The sequence below is a fragment of the Medicago sativa genome, chromosome 3, assembly GCF_051527215.1.
Source record: "Medicago sativa cultivar Bolivia chromosome 3, Bolivia_mono, whole genome shotgun sequence".
Classification (NCBI taxonomy): Eukaryota; Viridiplantae; Streptophyta; class Magnoliopsida; order Fabales; family Fabaceae; genus Medicago; species Medicago sativa.
This window is the reverse complement of record NC_140751.1, coordinates 88,020,136-88,040,824: the sequence shown is the minus strand read 5'-3', so window position 1 is coordinate 88,040,824 and position 20,689 is coordinate 88,020,136. Positions and strand designations below refer to the sequence as shown.

The 20,689-nt window shown below is 33.5% G+C and overlaps 2 protein-coding genes across 2 annotated transcripts; one reads left to right on the top strand and one right to left on the bottom strand.

Annotated features, from left to right (window-relative positions):
• Positions 1-979: 979 nt before the first annotated feature.
• Positions 980-4,271, bottom strand: LOC146941527 (uncharacterized). Its single transcript, XM_085758016.1, has 2 exons — positions 4,174-4,271; positions 980-2,934 (listed from the first exon to the last, which is right to left on the bottom strand). The coding sequence occupies exon 2, from the start codon at positions 2,932-2,934 to the stop codon at positions 1,192-1,194; it is 1,743 nt and encodes a 580-aa protein (XP_085614142.1). The 5' UTR covers positions 4,174-4,271; the 3' UTR covers positions 980-1,191.
• Positions 4,272-12,729: 8,458 nt separating this feature from the next.
• On the top strand, positions 12,730-17,151 carry LOC146941526 (methylesterase 17-like). The gene is made up of 4 exons (XM_085755331.1): positions 12,730-13,056; positions 13,202-13,342; positions 15,597-15,731; positions 16,704-17,151. Exons 1-4 carry the CDS (start codon positions 12,751-12,753, stop codon positions 16,983-16,985), a joined length of 864 nt encoding a protein of 287 aa, XP_085611457.1. The 5' UTR covers positions 12,730-12,750; the 3' UTR covers positions 16,986-17,151.
• The last annotated feature ends 3,538 nt before the right edge of the window (positions 17,152-20,689 follow it).

Below are 20,689 nucleotides of genomic sequence, written 5' to 3'. Positions count from 1 at the left end.
TACATTCTGGCTATGGTTCATCCGTACGTTCTCTTGAATACCTTCAAATATGAAACCATAGCAATCATTTGGCAATCGGTTTCGAAAATAATATATCTAAACCAATAGAGCAAATTTTACGATGAGATTCAACGTTGGACATTGAACTCCTGCATCTCGATGCAGCTACCACATTGCCTCTAATAACACATCTAAACCTTAAAACCACTGAAACAAAATCAATTTCAAACAATAATACCTAATACAATGATATATATTTCAGTCGTTAAAATTAAGTTAATGATAAGAAAGACTCCTTTTGAGATTTGAAAGATAACTAATAACTAAATGTTCCGTAAGCATAAACTTATTATTGCTCATTGCAATTACAACATCAACATAAAAAATAAAGCTTGGACAAACATGTCACTATGATTTAGTCCAAGACTTGATTATTTTTTTTATTTTTTTGAGAATACAAAATTCTATTTTTCATTACTAAGGGCATATATTAGAATTGATCCAAGTGGACATAATTTTACATGAGAGTTCTGCTATGTCACAATAAGCAGCATCTCTCCCATGAAACAAATATATATTTTAATTTCTTCCCACTTTTTTTTTTTTTTCTTTATCTGATGTATCAGTTGATTTTGTCCAAACATCACCCCACTGGCACTCCCACTTTGGTCAAATATTTGTATGTCTAACCAAGATGATGAGGATTTTGGCAACAGTGAGCTACCGAATAATTAAATTACTTTTTCCAGCATTTAACTAACACCAACCTTGAATCTTAATCTCCTCAACTAGGCTCTCAAATCTCAATGTTAATTTTTTATGGCCCCTCTAACATGACTTGCACTTATTAAGTGGCTTCTAATGGAGCTTTATCTATCTTTCATTGCACTCCTCATTCAAATCAAACTAATTAAGAGCCAGAAAATGAGTAAAATTATGCTCTCAAAGCTCACATTAGATGGCATGACCATAAAAAAAGTAAAAATTTAAATTGTCAATGTTACTGTTTATTATACTGCAATCGACAAAGAAAGACATTGTTATGCAATGTTTAGGTGCATGGCAGGAATGAATTAAGAGGCGGATATGAAAAACTAATAAAAACCAAAGTTCTATAAAACAAAAGGAAATAAAACGACGAGACACAACTGAATGTTAGGAAGCTATAACAGCACAACCACCATGACGCGGTTAACCATACGTTGCTTGAAGAAGTTCGAGATATCCATTCTTATAGTGCTCAAGTGAACAACATAGTTGTCTAATTGCCTCCTTCTCCTCAGCCATATCTAAGATCACAACATTTTGTTCAGTTACCTCTTTTTCAAGTTCTCCCACTCTTAGTTTCAGCTTATTTACTTCATTTAGTGTAGCTTTTTTGTCGACTCCCACCTCCTTCAATGAGACTTTTAACTCCATAATATATCTTGTCATATTTGAAATTTGATCACCACAGGAACATATCTCAGTCAGCAGCTTATTAATCTCGACATTTGCTTCATCTCTTTCGATCACTACCATGTTCAATTCCTTATTTACAGCTTCTACATCATGCATTCTCTGACCAAGTTCTTCCCTCACAGAACTGATTTCATCTTGTAAAACCATTTGTCGAGTAGCAAGCAACTCTTCTTGTTTCAAAATTTCAGCCTCATGTTGCCTTAATTTGTTTTCCAATTCCTTGTTTCTAGACTCACAGTCCTCCAGTTTAGAGGTAAGTTGTATTTTTGTGCTTAACAAACTATCAATATTAAACTGTAGCTCATCTTTCTCAGAAGAGAACTTATCTTGTGAAATAAGCATTTCAGACTTCAATTTTTGCACCTCTTTTCTATGCATTCTAACCAACTCTCCTAACATGTGAATCTGTTTTCTCCCTGAAACTAGCTCCAATTCTGATTTATCCATATTTTCCTGTGTCACTTTAAGTTGGCCTTGCAATTGATGAGTTTCAGATGCCTTATTCGAAAGTTCCTTTTTTAACATTTCAATTTCATCTTCTAATTGCTTGAGATTTTCATTAGCTACCTGAAACTGTTTTTCATTATCTACCTGAAACTGTTCCACCAAATTTGTAATCTTGTTGACATACTCTTGAATACGAGTATCCGATTCAGCAGTATGTTTTTGCAACTCCTCCTCTTTTAGATTCAATTCTTTCCACACATTATCAAGTTGAAACTCACTTCTCTCAATTTGAATCTTCAACTTGAAAATCTCTTCCTCTAAAAGCTCTTTTTGTTGATTTTTTTCATAAGCAAAGAGATTTTTTTGTTTACTCAACTCCTCCTCTTTCAACTTCAATTCTTTGCTCACATTATCAACCTGATCCTTACTATTCTCAACTTGAACCTTCAACTTTATGATCTCTTCTTCCAAAAGCTGAAGCTTCATATCAGCAACACTTAGCTCTTCCTCTTTGAGCTTTAATTCTTTACTCACATTTTCAAGTTGACCCTCGTTGTTCTCGACTTGAACCTCCAACTTTATATTCACTTCTTCTGAAAGCTGAAGCTTTAAATTGGTAACCCTCAACTCTTCATCCTTTTCCCTTAACTTTTTTAACAAGTCATCGTAACTTTTATTGTCCATCTCCCACAATAAACTATCATCTGTATTTTCCACCCCAACAAACTGGTTTTGTTCACCCATATCAACATAATTATCTTCTAGCTTCATAACTTCAAAGTGTTCCTCAGGCTGCATGCTATGGCAATTGATCACCAGGATATCAGTTTCAGGTTCAGAATCCCAGGATGATAAAGGTGATTCACAATCCTCCTTCGTAGAAGACATAAAACTATTACCACCATCAGAGCGCAAATCAATATTGAGAGGTTGAAGGTCGGATTTCAGCAACATCAGCTTCTGGTATGGAGTTACCAATACAATATCTCCATCAAGATCTAGATCAGTATTGCTACAGCTCTCCATCTAAGAATAAACTCAATGATTAGAACTCTCCAATGAACTATGCGCCAAAAGTAAAATAAAAATCGTACAAGTTTTCTATTCCAATCATCAAATGGAAAGAAATTCAATTTAAACCATAATGAATATAGATAGATGGATATAATAATAGACCAAATCACCATTTTTATTCTTATTATTTTTCTAGGATATGAAACAAATTTAAAAATCTTTATTATACTAAATGTTAGATAGTCTTGTCTTGACCTAACCCTAATCCCGCATTACACACTTTATACCACTAAACCACCAACATTTTTTATATTTAAGGTTTGCTTTTAATAAAGATATGTAGGAACCGCCCTCTTATGCAACCGCCTATCCTCCATTCTTTAATTATTCCACATGAGCAAAATTCTAATTAGCAAATATGTAGCAACCACCCAACTATGCAACCATTCACTTTGAATTCATTTATTAATCTGATATAATTTTTGCCTGTTTCTGTTGTTTAGAATGTTTGTCGATCGTATATGCTTATATTGTGTTGATCTTAATTTTCACTACTTTTTATGGTTAAGCCCTTGATTTGATTATGTTGATTAGAAGATATATGCTTTATATTGTTCTGATCTTATAGTCAATTAATAAATCGATTGAGTTTTTTAAAACACTATTGTGTTCTATTAAATGATAGTAGATTGTTTCTTATAACCGATTAATTCCGATTAATTAATGAATGATTTCTAATAATATAGTCAATTTAATACCTATATATAAAACTCTAAAACACGGGTTAGAGTCTAGTTGTACCATAAAGCTAAAATAGTATGTATCCTCGTAAAATGAAATAAATCAATATCAGATGTTTATTAAAATTTCAAAATCCTACTGGTTGAATGAGCATCATTTACTAACACGTAAAATTGATCACGGACTTCCTTAATACATTAATTATTTAATTATAACAGTTCAAGCAAAAAGAATTATCTATAAAGCAAACGGACACCGAGGGTAAATGCGTGTTTCGGTGTCGTGTGTCGGTGTTTGACAAGTACATGTATAGAGCAGACACCTGACATGCCTTCGATCAGAAGGTGTGTTCATGTTACGTAGGGAAGTACGGCGAAACAGATGAACATAGTAACAACTAAGAACAACTTAGCGATAGAGTAAAATAAAGAAAACAAAAATAACAACGGTGAAAGAGATTCCTATAAATATAGAGATAAAGAATACAATAACGAGAAAGGAACATGATACCTGAACAGTACGACGTTAACAGCCGCAGTGTAGAGTGATGGTTTAGGTTTGATGGAGAGGAAAATAATGAATTATTCTGTTTTATTAGGGTTTGTTACTTTAACCCTTTTTTCTCTACTCAAACCAATTTTGATCCATCATAATTATAGGCTTAATTCATTCAGATAAAAAATTAAAATAAAATCAATTTTTTTTTAGGAACTAAAATAAAATCAATCTATGATATGTTGGGAGAAATAAAATCAATATATGTTGGGAGAGATTGTAAATTCTTTCATTACAATAAGTTAGAGACTAAAAAAAAATTGTTAGACTTTATCGAGCTTGGGTCCCATTGTCGTTGATCATCCTCTCAAACTTGCTACTGATCATCGCCTTGATAAGCTATTACTTCACCAACTACCTAATCAGACTCAAGCCCCTCCTTAGGCAGATTCCTCCTTTCGCGTTAGACGGTATTGATCTTGGGTCCCATTGTGGTTGATCATCCTCTCAAACGAGCTACTGATCATCGCCTTGATAAGCTATTATTTCACCAACTAGCTAATCAGACTTGAGCCCCTCCTTAGACGGATTCCTCCTTTCGCTCCTCAGTTTACGGGGTATCCATGAAGCACATTAGATTGGGCCAAATCAAACTCAAATTCAAATTCAACACTTTTAATTTGGACAAAATTCAATGAACACTTAAATTTTTTTTTTTGAAGGATGTGAACACTTAAAATTATTATTTATTATATTATATAATCTTTTAAACTCAAATAGCCACTATATAACTAAAGAAAAGTTGGATACTAACTCAAACTATCTTTTGTAAAAAGAAAAAAAGAACTCATGCTATATTTGGTTAACAAAAACCGATTGAGACCATTTGTTTAGACCCAATTTAAAGCAATAATAACTTTACATGAGTAGGATTAATTATCATCATATTGAAGTAAAATGGTGTTGGATCGACTCATAGAATAATCTTGTATGGTTGTACCATATTGAAGGTCTATTTATAGAACGAGTCATACAATGCAATGGGACTTTGATACAATTGTCCGTTTTATTCCGGAGACGGCGTCTGCTTGCATAATTTTAAACAGTGTCTTGAAACATGTTAAAGAGAGTGACCTAGTTTGCGACGCCGTCCAATAATCTCTTCGTTGACGAAAAATATTTTTGAACTAACATAACAAGTTTTTTTTTAATAAAGAACAACATATATGGTGTATTAATTACAATATTTTTTATTGTTCAACAAACTTTAACTCGACACAAATTATTGTCAACCTTATGATTTATCACCCTATGGACAATCGCGTGACAAACCTAATCCTACATAAAAAACAGTTTAATAAAAACAAAATTCCTGCCGTCGTCTTGAAGGAAGATGTTAGGAAACATGGCATCCATGGAAGGAAAGAGAGAAATATAGAAAAGCTCTTTGTATTGATGGAAATTGAATATTACAATATGATGAAGTTATCCCACTTATGGGAAGGTTACAACTATATATACTAATAGGGCTAATACTACTTGTAACTAAACTAGATATCTCTAATAACCATGTTAGGAAACATGGCATCCATGGAAGGAAAGAAAGAAATATAGAAAAACTCTTTGTATTGATGGAAATTGGATATTACAATATGATGAAGTTATCCCACTTATGGGGAGGTTACAACTATATATACTAATAGGGCTAATACTACTTGTAACTAAACTAGATATCTCTAATAGTCCCCCTCAAGTTGGAAGGTGTTCAAAACACTTCCAACTTGAAATGAGAAAATACAAGGAAATACATCAAGCAAATGAAAATACAAGGAAAGATGCCGGAAACACATCGGCTAAAAAAACAAAGTCATCAAACAAGTGCTTATCCAACAAGAAGCAACCACAACTCAAGGTTGAACCAATTGAAGGAAGAAGCATCAAAGCAACGCTTAACCACCATCCGGTAGAAGCCAATATCAACAAAGCCAATTAAGGCACAACGCTTAACCATCAAGAGTGTTCAATCACTCAAGATAGAAGCACAAGAAGAAGAAGAAGAAAACGACGCTTAACCATCCATGACGGAAGCAATATCAACATGTCTTAACCATCATGAACAGAAGCACAAGACAAGAAAAGAAGTGCAAGGAAGAGTCATAGTCTACAATGGAAGGAGGTCATATGTTGAACAAACTTCACACCAAAGGTACCATGAAGCAACAAGACCAAGGTTCCAAAGATAAAAGTGATGCCCTTCAATGCCGAGCCGAGACAAGTAAAACCAAAAGCAGTCCAATAGAGATGCATAGCCATGTGATGTGTCTTCAAACCATAGAAAACAAATCCATGTTGATGCATTCAAACCATAGGCCAAAACCGATGCTTCCAATAATGAAGCACTCTAAACAACGATCCAGGACAAAGAAACCAAGGGAAGGTAATCAATCCAAGAATCTTCCAACAATCCAACACTGAGCCAGAACGATAAACCTCACCAAATACCACTCCAAGGGCATGAAAGTGCCATGTAGAGCTCATAAAGGAAGGGATCCAAGTGGTAAAGACAATCTGCCAAAAACTAGCACAATTGTGCATCCACAAAACTACTGATGAAGAAAGCCAAAAGCAAACATCTAAATCATATTCAATCAACAAACAACAACTAAGAGCAGCATTCAACAATGTGCTGCACCACAAAATTGAAATGAGAGCAGTGTAGTACAAGTGTAAGGATCTCAAACGAAAACATCAAGCAATGCCAGATTCACCATCAAACTTCCAAATCAAACAGTTTAGTCTTCAACAAAACTGATGAACTTCAAAGACAAACCTCAAGAATTGTATAGAATCAGAATATCTTGTTTTATGAATCTCTAATGCCCTCAAACAATGAATTTGAAAGGTGAGCCTCAAAACCATCTCAAAGTCAATATCCAAAGATGATGAATGAGTATGATAGAATGAAGTATTTATAGGAGTGAGTTGGAGTAACTAACTCCCTAACAAACTTGCTTGATCTCCAAGCTATCTAGATAACTTGCTCTCCAAGTTATCTTCACACTATGTTCTAATAGTCCCCCTCAAACTCAAAGTGGGAAAGTTTACCAATTTGAGTTTGAAATACAATGAAAATTACAACTGAGAACATGTGAGGAAGCTTCAGACTTTGTGTCTCTTACGCGTTTCTGCTTCTGAGTTGCAGTAGAAACAAAAACAGCTTCTGAACAGAGAAACACAAAAAGAACGCTTCTGAACCAAAAAAAACTTCTGAAGAATACAGCTTCTGAGAAGAATTAAGTGCATGAGAAGAATACAGCTTTTGAAGAATACAACTTCTGAAGAAGACAGCTTCTGAAGAATACAGCTTCTGAAGAATACAAAAATGCTTCTGAAGAAGACATAATTCCAGTTTTGACGAGAAGAGTCTGAGTCGATACCACACGCTTCCAAACTACTTATTTGTTTTTCAATATACTCAACACCAATCACAATTGAAGAGAAGAAGCCAACAGAGATTTCAAACTGAACACAATCACCAAGTTATCTTCACTGAAGAATTTCAACAAACACCTTGTGAGCAGTTTGATGAACTGAACATGAAATTGAAGCAGAATGAGAGCTGTAACAAGAAACAATGTAGAAGAACGAAACAAGAAATTGTTCAACTCGAAATCGGAAAAAGATGAGATGAATCAGTGTTCGATCAACAAAGGATAAGAACTCGGAAACGCGGAACTCAGAGATTTGGGGACAATGGACACAAACTGAATCACGATACATGATTAGAATTTTGAAAAACGAATACGACGAGTACAAATTGAACGAATTTAAGGACAGAAAGCAAGGAAAACGAATCAGAATCGAATTTTTGATTCAATTTCATGAAAACGAAATCAAACCGAATTACGAACAGAATCACGAAGGAGAAGATACACAAAACCCGCAATTGAACGAGAAAAATGGAAATTGAATTAGGAAATAGAAGAAGAAAGGATCGATTCAACAGAAAAGAAAAGAACGAAGACGAATTCACGACGAATCGTAAATTGATAGTGAAAACTGACGAGAAAGGAAACAAGAAAATAATAGTGAAAAAGGATGTGAGAAAATTATGGATTTTCTCGAGAAAACGCAGCGGAAAATCCTTCAAGGAGGATACCAGATTTGCTCTGATACCATGTTAGGAAACATGGCATCCATGGAAGGAAAGAGAGAAATATAGAAAAGCTCTTTGTATTGATGGAAATTGGATATTACAATATGATGAAGTTATCCCACTTATGAGGAGGTTACAACTATATATACTAATAGGGCTAATACTACTTGTAACTAAACTAGATATCTCTAATAGAAGAAATGCCGATTTTCAAACTAAGTATTTTTTGCACCAGTGTCCGGTTTTTAATCTTTTTTTATAGTAGGATTTTTGTCTTTTATTAGTTTTTTATGTAAGTTTTTTTTAGAAGATAATCTTATTTTGACGAGGGAAAACAATCTTATTTTGTTAACATCTATCTAATTTGTTTGGTAAGTATAAACTTAGATGTCAGGGGCGGATCTGGACATAAAAAATCAGTGAGGCTAATTTTTTTTCACCCAATTACTAAGAGAGATCATAAACCACTCAATTTCAGTTTCAATCTAAATGTTTCAGAGCAAAATGGTGGTGAAATTATCTTTTGACTGTGTCAGTGTCCAAACGGAAAAAAAAAAAGAGTAAGGCCGTGTTGGGAGAGGAAAACGATAAAACTTGGCTTAGAGGAGAGGTGAGGGTGAGAAATCTAATAGAAAATTGAGAAGATAGAAAGAAATGTGTTTGGTGTGTGTTTTGGAATTTGTAAGGAAAATGTAGGGTGTTGATAGTATTGGGTTGGCTGAGTGTGTTTTTGATTAAAAATAGATAATTTTTAAAAAAATTGGGCTGGGCTGGTGTGGCTATTGCCACACCCTGCCTTAAGCAGATCCGCCCCTGATTATAAGGACAATAATATGCAGAAGCCGGGTTTAAACCTTAAATTCTTCACATCTTCACGCTTAGACTTGTTTGAATTCAGTCATTAAATTACTTGGCAAAACAATTGCTCTAATTCTACGGTGCAATAGTATAGTTTTCTTTTTTTAATGAGAGAGAGCAATAGTACAGTTTTGATATTATCTATGCGGAGACGGCATTCAAGTTATTTTCTTATTTTCTACTATAACTTTCTTTGATAAACCTCTTCAAAAGAAAAACTTACTTTGATTTAAATTAGGGCTAAGCTAATTTTTTATTTTTTTTGCAAGAATCGGATAAACTAGCTGATAAAAATAAATATAATGAATAAAATACATGATAAGTTGGTTGATTAAATTAAGGGTTAAATATTTGAGGATGGGTAGCTCACTTTTTTAAGAATGATTGGTTGGGCTAAACGATTAAATTTAGAATTTTGCTCTACACCCAGCACTTTTCGCTCGCGCCCTGCAGCCTTGCCAAAAATACCCCTGCGTGAGTTAAGTTACGCTGCGTGAGTTAACTCACGCTACGTGAGTTAACTCACGTAAGTGTTAAACATCATGCTGCGTGAGTTAACTCACGCAGACATTATACTCAGCGTGAGTTAACTCACGCTGGTACACAAACCATTCATTTTTGAGAGAAGATGTTCAACAAGCATAATCATTGAAGCTAAAGTAGTATCTTCATAACATTACACTTCTGGAAATACGAATTATTATATACATCCACGTAGCTATTTACGAATCTAGGCTATCTCAAGTGCATGAAATATAGTGGAGTTATCCATTTCATATATACTAATACCATGGCATGGCATGATAGTGAAGAGAGATAAAAATGAAAGAGAGAGAATGAACTTTTAGTTGGCAAGCAGTGTACTAAGCTTTTTTAAGGCTTTGCCGACAATGATATATGTCTGTCCACTAAATGAGTAATTAGAAAACCCAATGAGGGGGTGTGGTGATGATCATACAGTACTGAAATTGAATCATACTTACTACTTTTCTACTCATTTCATTCGCCTAAAGTAGAGGCTGCACCAACATATCAAGTGCATGAAAGGCACAAGCACAAGGCACAAGCACAGAACTCTCCACTTTTAGAATTTGAAACTCTGCGTGAGTTAACTCACGCGGCGTGCGTTAACTCACGCGGCGTGCGTTAACTCACGCGGCGTGCGTTAACTCACGCAGAGTTTAACACTTGCGTGAGTTAAGTCACGCTGCGTGAGTTAACTCACGCAGGGGTATTTTTGGCAAGGCTGCAGGGCGCGAGCGAAAAGTGCTGGGTGTAGAGCAAAATTCTTAAATTTAAAGGAGTTAAAAGGTTTTGTGTTTGATTGAATACGAGCAAAAAAGACAATACTAACATAACATTAGTAATGATATTTTGACATCCATTTGATGACAACTTTGTTGACAACCTCGTTTTTCTCACTTCTTATTGGTCAAAAACAATGGAGAGAGAAAAAGGAAGAGAGATGATAACAATATCATGTGAGTATGAGAGAGAAAGTTGTCCAAAAGTTGTCAAGTGGTTGTCAAAATATCATTTCTCAACATTTAATCTCTACTCTTTTAAATTAAAAAAAAAACATATTAATATTTGTCATTCAAAAAATCATATTTTGTTTGTAGTCCTTCTCAAAATTTTCGTCAAGCAATGGCCCTTCAAATGGTTTCTTTTCTATTAGCCCTTCAAAAAAGATTTTTCTATCATCATTTTTTGTCTCTGTTTATAAGTCAACTCATTTGTCCCCTTCAAATTTTTTAATGATTTTTTAAGGCATATTTAAAATAAAGTGAAGACTCATTTTGGTCCTTCACAATTTTTGTGTGGACTAATTAAGTCCTTGACATAAATAAAAGTCAAATTAATCTTTGATATTTTCATATTGGGGACAAATCATGATTAATTTGTCATCGTTATAAGAATGTTGGGGTCTACTTCGAGTTTTATTTTTGTTGGGGACTAAATTGGTCCGCACGAAAATTGTGAAGGACCAAAATGGATCTTCACTCTTTAAAATATTATAAAAATCTCTCCCACAAAAATTTAGAATTTAAAAAAAAAATGAGTTGAAATGAATTTTTAAGCACAAGAAACATAAAAATTCACATTTAATTCATCCGATATTAAAAAAGACTAAACGTTTGCATGAAAGATTTCTATAATGTACTAAACATAATAGCAGGAAAAAATATTCAAGTTTCGAAGGATATATATGAGTTGACTTAAAATAAGGGATAAAAAATGTTGATTGAAAATATTTCGAAGACCATTGTTTGAAGAAGAAATTTACAAAGACAAAAAGCAAAATAAGATATATTTATAGGGACCAAGAGCTATTTTTTAATTTTTTAGACATGTTTAGAATATTATTAAATGTTCCTTCGCAAAAAAATACTCATGTCTTGAACTTTCATTTTAAAAAATTATATTTAATTAACTTCTTATTAAAAAATTATATTTTTTTGTAAAAAGAAATTTTTATGATGTTCTAAACATACTTGTAAAAAATATTTAAAAATTTTAAATTTTAAGGATGATTAAACCAATTTAAATTTAGAAAGGACTAAAACTGCATGTTAAAAAGTGTTTTTAGGACGCAAACATACCATTTTATTTATGAGGATGAAAAACACAGTTTGATAATTTTGCAGGAACAAAAATCTAATTCAATCATAAATTTTATTTAAAATATAGTATCGTTAAATATGATGTTTTGTGTAATTAAGTATGTTTAAACTACAGATAAAATGTTAATAAATTAAGTACAAAAAAAGTTTTTTTATGAGTTTTTTTTTTTTTTATATCCCACTTGGGTCACAAGTATTTTTTTATGGACACTTGGGTAAAAAGTTGAAGTTACTCAACTTGACCATTTTATTTATTTATTTTGTCAGAATAATTTAGTGGTTAAAAATTCACCGTTTTAATACAAATAAATAGGACGTTCGAGGTTTGAACTTTGACCCTTGCATATATTATGCAATATACCTACCAACGGAATTAAACAAAAATCAACTCGACCATTTTTTTTATAGCAGCTATAAATTGTTAAAATTTTGATATTAATAATTTTGATCATTACAGTCATTCTCATTATTGTAAAATATTCTTTTACATGTAATAAATTATTTTAAATTCATGTATGACATGTAATAAATTATTTTAAATTCATGTATGTACTCAATACTTTAATTGAGAGAGTATGTATTCAATCCTGAAAAGCAGAACAGTGAAGTAATTTGGAATTTTGGAACCATATTGGCGTTGGCCTTCTCTGAGTGCATCCTACGCCAGTGTTATGCAACACTGATTATAAAATTTATCAAACTGTTTATGCTGACATTTTCAAAGTTTTGATGATGCATACAAATGACTCGAGTAAAACATTTATATCATTATCTATATCCATATGAACCCCTCAATAATAAAAATATACATATATTCCTATAATATGACACTAGGACAAATAAAAAGGGTAACGTCACTACCCCTTAAATTAAACTATTCCTATTCTTATCTTAATTATTATATATATGTGTTCCACCAACAACATTGAAACCAAAAGAAGCTAACAAAGCATAATGTTGGTCAAAGCTTCAGAGGAAGCCATGGCTGTGAGAGAGATAGAAGAAGGTGTTGATTCTAATTCTAGAGAAATTAATAGTATTCCTTTGAAACAACACTTTGTGCTAGTACATGGCATAGGTGGTGGAGGTTGGTGCTGGTACAAAATTAGGTGCCTTATGGAGAATTCTGGGTACAAAGTCTCATGCATAGACCTTAAAAGTAGTGGAATTGATCAATCTGATGCTGATTCTATTCTAACTTTTGATGATTATAATAAACCTCTCATTGATTTCATATCTGCTTTACCAGATAATGAACAGGTATGTATATTTTCATTTTCATTCCCTTTCTCCCCACCTTATACTATATGGAATTAATAATATATGATATGATATGATATGATATGATTGATTATATATTTTTTAACATATGATATGATTAATTAAACATTTTTGGTTTGTATAGGTTATATTGGTGGGGCACAGTGCAGGAGGGTTGAGTATTACTCAGGCCTGTCACAAATTTGCAAATAAGGTTCGTTTAGCAGTGTATGTGGCAGCAACTATGCTTAAGTTTGGATACTCAACCGATGAAGATCTTAAAGATGTGAGTCCTTTTCATGATAAATTATGTTCTGTTTTCCTCTGTTATTCTTAATTATTTTTAGTACGTTAGGATTGATATGAATTCATAATGCCAAGTACTAGGATAAACTTTTGGGGGGTGAGAATAGAATATGATAGTGATGTATATTATTGACTTCAATTTAATGAAAAATCTTCAAGGTTTCCAGCTGAAATATTTGGTTGCCAACTGTCATCACAAACAAACATACTACTAGCTTTTAGGAAACTCCGAGACTCACTCACTGGTGTCATGCATCTTTTATCTAACCTACTCTCTCACATTTTTGCTAAGGTTTGTGTCATATACAAACAAATATGTAGCTCTTTTGCAATAAGGGAGTTTGTTAATCAAAAACAATTTCAAAAAAATTGGGATTTTCTTTTTTCTTTCTCTATTATATTTTGGCTTAATTACAGTTTTGGCCTCCTAACTTTCACGAAGTTGCGATTTTGGCCCCCTAAGAAAAAACTACAAAACCGCCCCCTAAGTTTTGCAACTATAGCAGTTTTGGCCCCCAAGGCCAAAAAAAATAAATAAATAAATAACACATGGCACCTCACTTAGGGTGTCACATCAGCGTAGACCAAGTCAAAATTGGCCTTGGAGGCCAAAATTGTCACATGTGCAAAACTTAGGGGACAGTTTTGTAGTTTTTTTTCTTAGAGGGTCAAAATCGCAACCTTGAAAAAGTTAGAGGGCTAAAACTGCAATTAATCCTTATATTTTTTATCCTCTACTTTGCTTGTCAAGGAAATAGTTTTCTTAGTTTTCTAGCTTATTAGTTAGAGTTCTTAATTTAGTCAATGGTCTTTAGTCACCTCTTTTCAGGCTTTGACAATAATCTAGCTGTAATTTATTAATAGTCCCTAAAATGATGAAAAGGAATACACCATCCGGTCCTTATTATAAGAAACGAAACAAAAAAACATCAAAACCAATGCAATCATTGATTAAATAAACTTTTTGAATATTTTTACAAATATACCCTCATAAAAAATTGTGAAACATTAAATACACACACTAATATTAAAAAGAGAGCATTAAATGAGGGATATAAAAGTCTTTTAAACAATAAATACACCTTAAAAGTTGTGAAATTTTCTTATATATTGGACCAAATTTTTTTTTGAAAATTTTCTTATAATTAGGACCGGAGGCAGTATAACTATAACCCAATCTTTGAGTCTTGAGAGCCTAGAACTAGAATGTGCACGAGCAAAGCTAATTGCCTTTTTTCACAATCATTATAGTAACTTCAATCTAATAAAGTTTTATGTTTTTTCAATCTAATAAAGTTTTATGTTTTCTATTCCAACCGTGTCTACTCTCTCATTCATCACCAATAATTTGTGCCACACAAACCCCTATAAAATAACAATCATTGTACTAATCATTATTCATTGGTAACATCGTGTTATGTTGTTTAGTGGCATGAAAATGAAATTGTCCAATAGTAACTTTTTTCCTCCCTTTTATCTCAACTAGAATGGGTTCAATTTGATTAAATCCGACAACCCCGTCTTTTCCACCATTTGACTTTGTGTAAAATGATTAAACCTTCGATTAAATTTCTAAACTAGTATCACTTGTTATTTCACTTGGTATCTAAACTATAAAAATAAAATATAATAAAGGAAAATGATAATCAATATTCTTAGGACATTGTTTAAGAAAAAAAAATCATTGCATAGAAAGTGATGTAATTATCACCTTGACAAACCTTGAACGAATATTTTCAAGAAAAAAGAATAATTTTAAGGATTCTAGGGCACTTGCTAGCATAATTATGTGAAGTCTTTAAACTATTCACATCCTATCAAATCTTTCAATTAACACACTTTCTTCTATTTTAAAAAGCAATTGAGGGACTTGAGAATGGTTAAGGACTATTTTATTTCCATAGTTTATGGATCAAATAGGAGATAAAGTGACAGTTTATAGAACAAATTAAAGATTTACTTTAAACCAATGTGTCTCCAATCCAATGATTGAAAAGTAAAAATAAAATATAATAATACTAGCTACGAGTATTTTTTTTATTTTTTTTTGTATCATTAGATAAATGAATAATAGTCCACGTGAACTTAACTCGGCTGGTATGAACAATGCATAATATATGTAAGGTCTGGGGTTCAAACCCCAGTCACCAAAAAAAAAATTGTACGTTTTACGTTTTTTTTTATCGAAATATAATAATGGTACTTAGAAATTGTTTATCTTTTGTGCCAAATAGGGAGTACCTGACTTATCGGAATTTGGTGATGTCTATGAGCTGCGGTTTGGATTAGGACAAGATAATCCTCCAACAAGTGCTTTGATCAAGAAAGAGCTTCAACGCAAAATCATATATCCTTTGAGCCCTCATGAGGTACATTTATCTATATCGATTAATTTAGCTCCTAAAGTATCAATCCCTCTCAAATTTAGTTTCTAGAGTATAGAAATAAGTAAACTTAATCTTATTTGCATTGACTAAAGTGATGTGTTTTTTATTCTCTTTTGATCAAATAGTTTATTAATGATTAAATTCACAAAATTTAAGTGTGAAGAGTTCGAACCTCGACCTTCCGCATAATCTCTCAATTATTGGACTATATGTTTTCAATACTTTCTAGATCACTTGTTCATTTTACATATTTCATGACTAAATTGAAGAGAAGAATAGTTTTGACTTTAGAGACTAATTTAATAGTTCATTTTTATTTATATCTCCAATAAAAAGAAAAGGACTTGTACCCAAAAAAAGGACATGATGTGCATGAAATCTCCATAAAACTGTTCAACCGTAGGGTACACCCCACATGGCTCATGACAAATGCTTTGGTTTATGCTTCATTTCATCCTCTGCTTTTGTCGCATGTAGGACCATTTGTGGCAATTTTCTTGGGGAAAAAAACGATGAAAATCACCAATCTCCTAGATAAAAACAACTTTAACTTAGCAAATATTCTAGACAAAATCTGGGCTTGTATGCTTGCAAGCAGGACTAGATTAAGGGTAAGCCACTAAAATTGTAGCTATAAATTCAAAACAATATTCTTATAAATTTTATAAAGCAAAGATGCCACAAAAGTACAAAAAATGTCACGCGTGCCAATAAAATATCCATTAGCCCAATTTACTTTAGGCTTCGCTCACATTTGGGTCAACCTTGCTTCCATGCTATGTAGCATTTCAGATCAATGACGTGTCTGGTGTCCAACAAGTGTTAATGTTTGATACACGTTGGTGTACGCCAAATTTTATTGTTTCAGTCATTCGTATCTTACAAATGCGCCATAAATTTATAATTATTAGTTTATCACCAATGATACAATTAGAAATGTTGATAATGCATCAGGATTCAACCCTGGCTGCAATGTTGTTGAGACCAGGACCATTACTAGCATTAACGAGTGCACAATTCAGAGAGAATATTGAAGTGGAGAAGGTGCCTCGTGTGTACATAAGGACAAGGCAAGACAATGTAGTGAAACCAAAGCAACAGGAAGCCATGATAAATAGGTGGCCGCCAGGTAGTGTGTATGAATTGGACAGTGACCATAGTCCCTTCTTCTCTACCCCATTTCTACTCTTTGGTTTGCTTGTCAAAGCTGCAACTTTTGACGTTGGATGCAACTAGTTGAATCCAACACAGTCACCATGTTTTTTTTTTATTTTGCTTATTCCTTCTTTTGCCCTAAAAAATAATTTGTGGTGTGAGCTAGGAGGAATCAATTTGGTAATTAATTTGTCAACACTATTGATTGTAATAATTTATCAAATGTTATTCTATTGGTTTGATCCTACACTCTGGTCACTGTTATAAGAAAAAAAAATTTGATATTTTAGATTCTTTCAATAAATGATTTATGTGATCTTTAATATAGACCACATGCATCATTTATTGAATGAATCTTAAATGTTAAATTTTACCGTGATCATAGGGTGTATGGATTGTTCAATGATTTATGAAAACAACAGTGCTATTTGTTAGGAGAGACAAAAGGGTTAATAAAATATATAAAGGGAGAAAAGAGTTTACAAATATAATATCACGACATTTTGTAAAAAAAAAAATATTAATATTATCACGTCACATCACACGCGTAAGATTTTTAAGAATAATAAAAGATTGATTTTAAATCAGATTTTGACGAAATGCACACGTCAATATCCAAAAATATTATTTCGTGACATCAATTTTCATATTAAATAAATGATGAAAAAATAGAAGCTCCTAAAATAATGAAGTCCGAAAGACTTCTGGATATATGTGTTTAGCTTCGCATAAGGCTTCAGAAACTTTTGATATGCTTATGCTAGCTGTGTGATATGCATTCAAATTTACAATTTTTCACTTCTTAACATTTAGTGTGTTAGTATCGTTGTTAGACTTTATATATATATATATGTATATAAGTGGCCGTTTTCCTCGACAAAAAAAAAAAGTGGTCGTCATAAAAATAATTCAAATAGATAATATGTAAGAATGCATCGCTCTCTTCTAAGAGTCTCACATTGAATGACATAATGATTGAATATGAGATTTATAAGTGAATGCAATTATCATCTTACAAACTGATTTTGTTAAGTTGAGCTCTTAATATGATATCAGAACATATCAAAGATTTATCGGATCCAAGTGTGTGTGGTGCAATAAGATCTGAATATAAGTAGGGGTGTTCGCGGATTGGATTGGTTCGGTTTCGGGAGAAAAAAACCATCTGATCCAATTGCTTCGGTTTTGTTATTTGTTCATCCAATTGGTTTGGTTTTAAATTTAAATCCAATTCAATCCGATCCAAATTTTTTCGGTTTGGATTGGATTGGTTTTCGGTTTTCATTGTTGTATAATTTTTCATTTTCTTTTAAAAAAAATATATTATTTTATGACATTTCATAAAAATGCGAGGTTACAAAAAAGATGAATAAGTAGAAAATAAAAGTGACATAAAGCAAATAAAATAGTAGGGTAAGTAAAATAGTTACAAAATCTTAAATTAATAATATTTCTTAAAAGAAAGAAAAAAAATCAACATTATTAAGGAACAAGTCTAGAAAATAATTACAAGATTGTAAATTAAGGAAATATTTATAAAAATTTCATATAATAATATATATACAAGTATATATTTCGGTTTGGATTGGATTGGATCGGTTTATACAAAGGGAACCGAAAATCAATCCAATCCATTTAAAATTGCGGGTTTTTTTCGGTTTTTGATTTGGTTCGGTTTTTTATTTTTCAGTTCGGTTATTGCGGTTTGCATTGGATTGGATTGGACATGAACACCCCTAAATATAATGGTTATAATTAAGTCTGGTTCAATCCAATTTAAAATCTTCTCATGCATGTTCTCTCATTTTCAACCGTTAAATTTCTTTTTATTTTATTTTATTTTAATCCTCATTTTCTCTTCTTTTAATGGACGATTAATATTTTAATCCTCATTTCCTTACTAGGGAGTGATCGGGCTGCTATAGGGTACTGGTTCTCCTTAGGGGTGTCTCAAGTTATCGGAAATGGTCTCTCGACCAAGTTCTGGCATGACCCGTGGTGTGGTCCGGTCCTTCTTAGGGATAGGTTCCGCCGCCTGTTTCAGTTGTCTATCCAAGGGGACGGGTTAGTGGGGGAGTTAGGAGCTTGGGTCGGGACTGATTGGGTTTGGGATCTGAGATGGAGGAGACCACTCTTTGTCTGGGAAGCGGGCCTGCTTAATGAGCTGCTTGGGGTTGCGACTAGGCAATCTAGAGTGGATAGGGAGGATTCCTGGTCTTGGCCGCTTAGCCCTGATGGTAGGTACTCGGTGAAGTCTGCCTATTCCTCTCTTATTAGGGACCCTATGACTACCGGTGCCCCTCAGGGTGATACCCTGACGGCTATAACTAGGGTGTTGAAGTCTTGGGCCCCCTCAAAGGTTGTTGTCTTCTCTTGGCAACTTCTTCTTGATAAGATTCCGACTAGGTGTAACCTTCAAAGGCGTGGTGTCCCCTTGCCTGTTGGAGATCGGGGTTGTGTCCTCTGCGAGGCGCCTTCAGAATCTGCGGTTCATCTCTTTTTTGTTTGCCATGCGGCTCTTTCGGTGTGGTATCAGGTGTCTAGGTGGTTAGGGTGGGAGTTCGTGAGTCCCCACAGTCTTGCTCAACATTTCCTTGCTTTTATGGGCTTAGGTGGGGGGAAAAGAGTTAGATTAGGTCTCCTTTTAGTTTGGCATGCTGTTATTTGGACCATCTGGATGTCCCGGAACGACCTTATCTTCTCTGGTGGCTCTCTCCGTGAGGAGCCTGTGGTGGATAGAGCGAAACTCTTGGCTTGGAAGTGGTTCCTGGCTAAGTGCCCTGCTAGCTCCTGTTCCTTTCATGAGTGGGAGGTGCAACCCGTCCTTTGCTGGCATCGGTAGGGTTTTGGTGGGGGTGTATCTCGGTTCCTGGGGGGTTGGGTGGGGGTTTCTGCCTCCCCCTCCTGGTAGGCTACTGAGGATGCCTCTTTGTTTTTGTGTTTCTGTTCTGGCAAGTGTTTAGCTTGGTGGTTTTTGTTTTTGTTCTTCTTGTTGTCCTCCGGTGCAGGGGATGCCTTGGGGCTTGTCCCGGGGCTTCCTCTTCTATTGGTGTTTCGGGGTGTCCATTGTTATCCCGTTTTGGTGTATTTGTACATTTCTTTTATATATTTATATAATTATATTTGCCATTCAAAAAAAAAAATACATGATCTGTACCAAATTATATCATGTTTTAGACACTTCACATGTATTAAGAAATATAACTAATTTTGTATGGAAAAGAGATATTATGAAGTGTTTTACAAGATTGTCCTTAATAAATGATATGAAAAAGATAAATGAAAAATTGAAATGAGAGAATAATAAATAGTTAAGGAATAATAGGAAAAATAACATTAATGTTTCATTGATTTTGTAAATCAGCATATAATTTAGGACAATTTTTTTTCAAAACGACATATAATTTAAAACGGAAGGAGTAAGAATTAAGAAGATCCGCTCTTCTAGACCTCAACAACAAAATCAGGTTCACATAATCTCTTGGGAGAAGCCTCCAGAAGGCGTCCTAAAGTGTAACATCGATGCCGCAACTTTCAGCCATAACACTGTGACAGGTTTTGGAATGTGCTTTCGAAACTCTAGGGGGCAATTGTTAATGGGGAAATCAGCTCTTCTGCAATCCTTTGGTTCTGTCCTAGAAGCTGAAGCTGTTGCTATGCTTGAGGCATTACACACTGCAATTGCAGCCGGCTATCATGATGTCGTGTTTGAAACGGACAATAAGATTCTCGCCGATGCCATCAACTCTTCATCTGATTACCTTAACGAGTTTGGCAACATTGTA